Here is a 4,761-nt window from a genome sequence, read left to right as displayed (position 1 = left end):
CCTCGGGCGCGGGCGGGCCGCGGGGCTGCACGGGGATGGGGCTCTTGTAACCCTCTCCCGCGCTGCTGGCAGATGAGGACAGTCTGTGCGGGGACAGGAGCGACCTGAAGGCGCCCGCGTCGCAGATCAAGAGGAAGAAGCGGCGGCATAGGTAGGGGCCCAGCTCCCGGCGCAGAAATTGGTGCAAACGAGGGGTGGAAGGGACCTCGAGTCCAGCGGGGCCCCAACTCTGATGGGTTGCACACTGCCAACTTAAAACCAGACTACTTTAAGTACCGCCAGCAAACTTTTGTCAGGTAAAGTAACCGTCATCAGTCTGTTAGACGCCTGCCACTGGCAGGGTTCTGTGTACTGATGGTGGTACCCATACCACAGATTGGGAACTGCTGATGTAGTCCAACCCTCTGCTCAAAGCAGGACTGTCCCCAACCAGATCATGCCAGCCAGAGCTTTGTCTGGCTGGCTCTTGAAAACCTCCAAGGATAGAGCTTCCACCACCTCTCTGGGTAACCTGCTCCAGTGTTTTACCACCCTCCTAATGAGAAAACTCTTCCTAATATCCAGCCTAAACTTCCCTTGCGTCCTGCTCCTCTTCCTCTTTAACTGAGTGTCTTGCAAGGATTTCCTTCCTGCTGTTGCCTGAGCTGGGGTGTGGGGCAATGCAACACTTACCAGGCTTAAGATTCAGGACCCAAGTGACCCCTTCTGAAACATCAAGATGTAGGGGGTTCTGTGACCAATTCTGCTCTGCGCTACTGGTACACGACAGCCTGTGTTCTTGCTGGTGGCAGATGACAGAACTAGGAGCAATGGTCTCAAGTGGCAGCAAGGGAGGTTTTAAGTTGGCTAATAGGAGAACCTTTCTCACTAGGAAGGTAGTAAAGCACTGGAACAGGCTAGAGAGGTGGTGGAGTCTTCACTTCTGGGGTTTTTTAAGGCTTGGGTAGACAAAGCCTTGACTGGGGTGATTTAGTTGAAGCTGGTCCTGCTTTCAGCAGGGGGTTGGACTACATCAACGTTTCTCAACCTGGGGGTCACAACCCAAAAGTGGGTTGCAAGAATAATATGAAAAGGTCATGAACAAACTTTTAAAAATGGATCAACAAACCTTAAACGTGTTTCTCCTTTAAAGGAAAGTCCGTGGGGAACTGTCACTTTTCCCTTGCAGGCTGGCAGAGCTCCAGCCTGCAAAGGGCTGCTGTGGGGGAGGGGGCATGCCCCACATGCCCACCCACCCTCTGCCCCACATACTGGTGGGCTGCAGGCAGCAGATCAGGAGTGAGGGGCACTAGGTCAAGACTGGCCATTGGTTTTTTGAGCCACTTGTAAATACTTTTGAGAATCCCTAGATTAGATGACTTCCTGAGATCCCTTCCAACCCTCACTTCCTGTGATTTTTTTTTTTTTTTTTCTTCTTCTTCTCCCCCTAATCTGAGGGAATGGATCTAGACAGGGCTGTGGGAGAGGTTGGGTGTATTCATTGGTTTCCTTCAGTGGCTTGAGGGTTGTTAGGGGTGTCAGGCCTGCCAGAGTGAAAGAAACAATTTAATTTAAAAGTAATTGCTTCCTCCCCTGTGTGGTAACTGTTTGCTTGTTGGCTGTGTCTGCAGGACAGTGTTTACGGCTCACCAGCTGGAGGAATTGGAGAAGGCTTTCAACGAAGCTCATTACCCAGATGTGTATGCCCGGGAAATGCTAGCAATGAAAACTGAGCTCCCAGAGGACAGGATACAGGTATGTCTATTTCTGCACTGAACAGCTCTGTCCACAGCCAGATTATGCCCCCGATGCGCCATCTGTCACCTAGGCGGTCCAAGAGGTAACATGCCCACCACACTAATGTACTGTTGCCAACATATGGCCACAGTTGAAGCATAGCATCTTTTAGAGAGCTTGTCAGCACCTGCTGAAATGCATGTGGTTTGTTGTTTTGGCTCTGCTGCTTTGCCTCTTGTCTTCTCCTCCAGGTGCCATCCTCCTTGGCTCTGTGTCCTGTATGGTGTTTAATGCCCCAAAAGGCAATTTAGATTGCCTACTCTGATCTGTATATCACAGGCCATTAAAGTTCACCCAAATACTTGTATATTGAGTCCAGTAACTAATGTTTGTGTGTTTGTGAGGCAAAACTATGGAGTAGGAGCCCATGACTTAAGGACATAGATGATTTCAACAAATATTGAGCCAAGTCTTTTTGGGGTGTTTTTTGGGGTGTTTCTTTTTGTTTGTTTTCTCCCTTTACTCGAGGACATGGGTGACTCATAGGGGGACACGTGCTGCTGCCGCCCCTCCTGGAAATTGGCCCTTGCCAGCCGGGCAGTGGGGAGCACTTTCAGTTTGCTACCGGCGTTTCTGGGGTTGGTAATTGGCTGCTGGGGGACTCTTTTTCTTCCCTCCCCCACCCTGTTGACGACTGGCTGCTGGTGCCCACCAGGAGGCACCAGTTGCCTGTGCTGAAGCAGTGTGTACTGTGGACAAAACTTTTACACTTGGGGCCTGATCCTGCTGCTCCCTTTCCCACTGAAGATCATGGGAGTTCTGCTGTTGATTTCACTGGAGCATTATAGCTTGGACCACAGCCTTGTTGCTTTTGTATTCCCATGAATTTGGGCTGTGAATATTGGGTTATGGGAGAGAGGGTGTCTGCTTTCCAAGAGCACCTTTTATTTGTGTAACATGATTGAGTAAGGCTTCATTTTTCTGGGAATATGAAAGGTTTCCAGTGCTACCAGCGAAAATAAGACTTGCATGCAGGCAGCTGTTTCTAAAAGGTGCACTTACCACCTCCATCTTCATATCAGAATGGCAAAACATTTGAAACATCCCCAGTAGGGGCTTTAACTGCAAACTCCTTCATTCAGTTGTGATAAACATCATGTAACTTGTGCTATCTCTCTCTCTCTCTCTCTCTTTTTTCCCTCCCACTTCTTTTCTTTATTACTTACGCAAACTTTTACTCTCCTCCATCTAAATAAACTCTCACACTTGATTGTGCCTCCTACATGTCTGAACACTCCCATGACATATGTACATAAACACGCATACAAACTCCTGAACACTTGCACACTTGAATATCTGGACACACTCCTTCCCAACACCTCATCATGAACATATGCAACCCTGAACACGTATGTACACATGCCCTGGACCTTTGCCTTAAGGTCTGGTTTCAGAACCGAAGAGCCAAGTGGCGGAAGCGTGAGAAGTGCTGGGGCAGGAGCAGTGTCATGGCAGAGTATGGCCTCTACGGGGCAATGGTGAGGCACTCCATTCCTCTCCCTGAGTCCATCATCAACTCCGCCAAAAGTGGGCTCATGGGCTCCTGTGCCCCTTGGCTACTGGGTAAGGCAGCACCTAGCACAGTAGGGGGGAACATGTTCTGTTGAGGAAGAGTGATGGAAGAGCCATGGAGCTAGTGAGAGGCTGATGCACATGATAACTAAAATGCTTTGCATCTCACCCCTTGCTATCCAGTTGGTGCTTTGTTTTAAATGCTCCACTTCTTTTGCAAGGGATTCAAAGTACATAATATGTCCTTAGGTTACAATTTTAAAAGTATTCATTAAGTTAAAAGTGCATGTGGCTAAACATTGCTTTTTGCTTCTGCCTAATCAAGAACTGACTTGTGGTAATAAGCAACTGTATTTACTATTATCATTAATAATATTTCCTAGGTTCATTGCAAATTATTATAATGGTCTCTGAGTCGAGGAAACACTTATGCACACGTTTAATCTGAGTGAAGGAAGTATTATGTGCATATTTACTATAAAGTTACTGTAACTTTAACTACCAGGCTTTTTTGTGTAGGGGGACATGATAATAGCTCTTGCTATAACATAGTGTCTCAGATTCCCAGGTAGAGGTTAGAGCTCTGTTGTGCTCTGTACAAGCAAATAGATGGTTCCTATTGCAGAGAACTGTGTGCATCCTAGATTCACAGTTGGCATCAGAGGCTCCATCCAAGACTCTAGAAATGAGGGGGAGCTATTCTGTTGACCCCAGTAGGCTTTGGGTCAGTTTTTTTTTAACTGAATGTATGTATAGGGGGCAGAAGTGGGGGACAGACAAGGGAGTGGTGGGCTTTCATCAGCAAGGAGGCACCAGGCTCTCGGCTGTGCCTGGTGAATTGTCACCAGACATTATCTGCTTGCCCTTTTTCCTTTTGGAAGGGATGCATAAGAAGTCGATGGAAGTGACCAGAAAATCTGAAAATGAGGAGAAGGTGATGGACAACTGGAGATCAGAACATGCTGAGGAAGAATTAAAAGTGAAGCAAGCAGATCAGCAAAGAAGCTCTGACAAACTGTGTACAATGGACACTTCAGAGGACACAGCCATCGACCTCTCTAGCACGGCCAAGCAAGAAAAACGGAGCACTTTGCGGCAGTGTCTCAGCAGAGACCTCCGGACAGAGAAGCAGGACAATGACCACTAAACTCTGGGTGATGGGGTGGATGGCATGGTAGGAGAGCAAACCCTGATCATGCTTTGGAAAGATAAGAATATTTATAATTTTCTAACTTTTTTTTCAAATAATGAACACACACTTTTTATATGAATTTGAGATGGTTTTTAAAACTGGATCCCACCACAATTTCCCTTTCCCTCTGACTTTTTAAAGCTGTTAATTTGTAAACAACATAATAGATACAGTGATGGGGACATCTCAGTCTGGCTGAGAGAATGCCTGTGCTTTCCGAGCAGCTCTAGTATTTGATGAAGAGAAACCTCCCTTCCAGTCCATAATACAAACAGCTGCAA

At 47.2% G+C, this 4,761-nt stretch overlaps 1 protein-coding gene across 2 annotated transcripts; it reads left to right on the top strand.

Annotated features, from left to right (window-relative positions):
- Positions 1-20: 20 nt before the first annotated feature.
- On the top strand, positions 21-4,749 carry VSX1 (visual system homeobox 1). Of its 2 annotated transcripts, XM_006027959.3 has the most exons (4): positions 21-151; positions 1,611-1,734; positions 3,159-3,339; positions 4,170-4,749. In XM_006027959.3, the coding sequence occupies exons 2-4, from the start codon at positions 1,693-1,695 to the stop codon at positions 4,433-4,435; spliced, it is 489 nt and encodes a 162-aa protein (XP_006028021.2). In that variant the 5' UTR covers positions 21-151; positions 1,611-1,692; the 3' UTR covers positions 4,436-4,749. The 2 variants fall into 2 exon arrangements, 1 of the variants encoding a protein (XP_006028021.2); XR_003095084.1 differs by lacking the exon at positions 3,159-3,339 and having other exon boundaries at positions 4,170-4,288.
- Positions 4,750-4,761: the final 12 nt, after the last annotated feature.

Source organism: Alligator sinensis, unplaced genomic scaffold (genome assembly GCF_000455745.1).
Source record: "Alligator sinensis unplaced genomic scaffold, ASM45574v1 scaffold239_2, whole genome shotgun sequence".
In the NCBI taxonomy this organism is placed as follows: domain Eukaryota; kingdom Metazoa; phylum Chordata; order Crocodylia; family Alligatoridae; genus Alligator; species Alligator sinensis.
Note: the sequence above shows the minus strand (reverse complement) of the source record. Positions and strands in the feature narration are given on the sequence as shown.

Excerpts from the sequence above, each read along its gene's own strand:
- VSX1 (XM_006027959.3), top strand. The coding sequence starts at position 1,693 with ATGCTAGCAATGAAAACTGAGCTCCCAGAGGACAGGATACAG. Across the intron at positions 1,735-3,158 it reads TCCCAGAGGACAGGATACAG|GTCTGGTTTCAGAACCGAAG; the intron begins GTATGTCTATTT and ends CTTTGCCTTAAG. Across the intron at positions 3,340-4,169 it reads CTGTGCCCCTTGGCTACTGG|GGATGCATAAGAAGTCGATG; the intron begins GTAAGGCAGCAC and ends TCCTTTTGGAAG.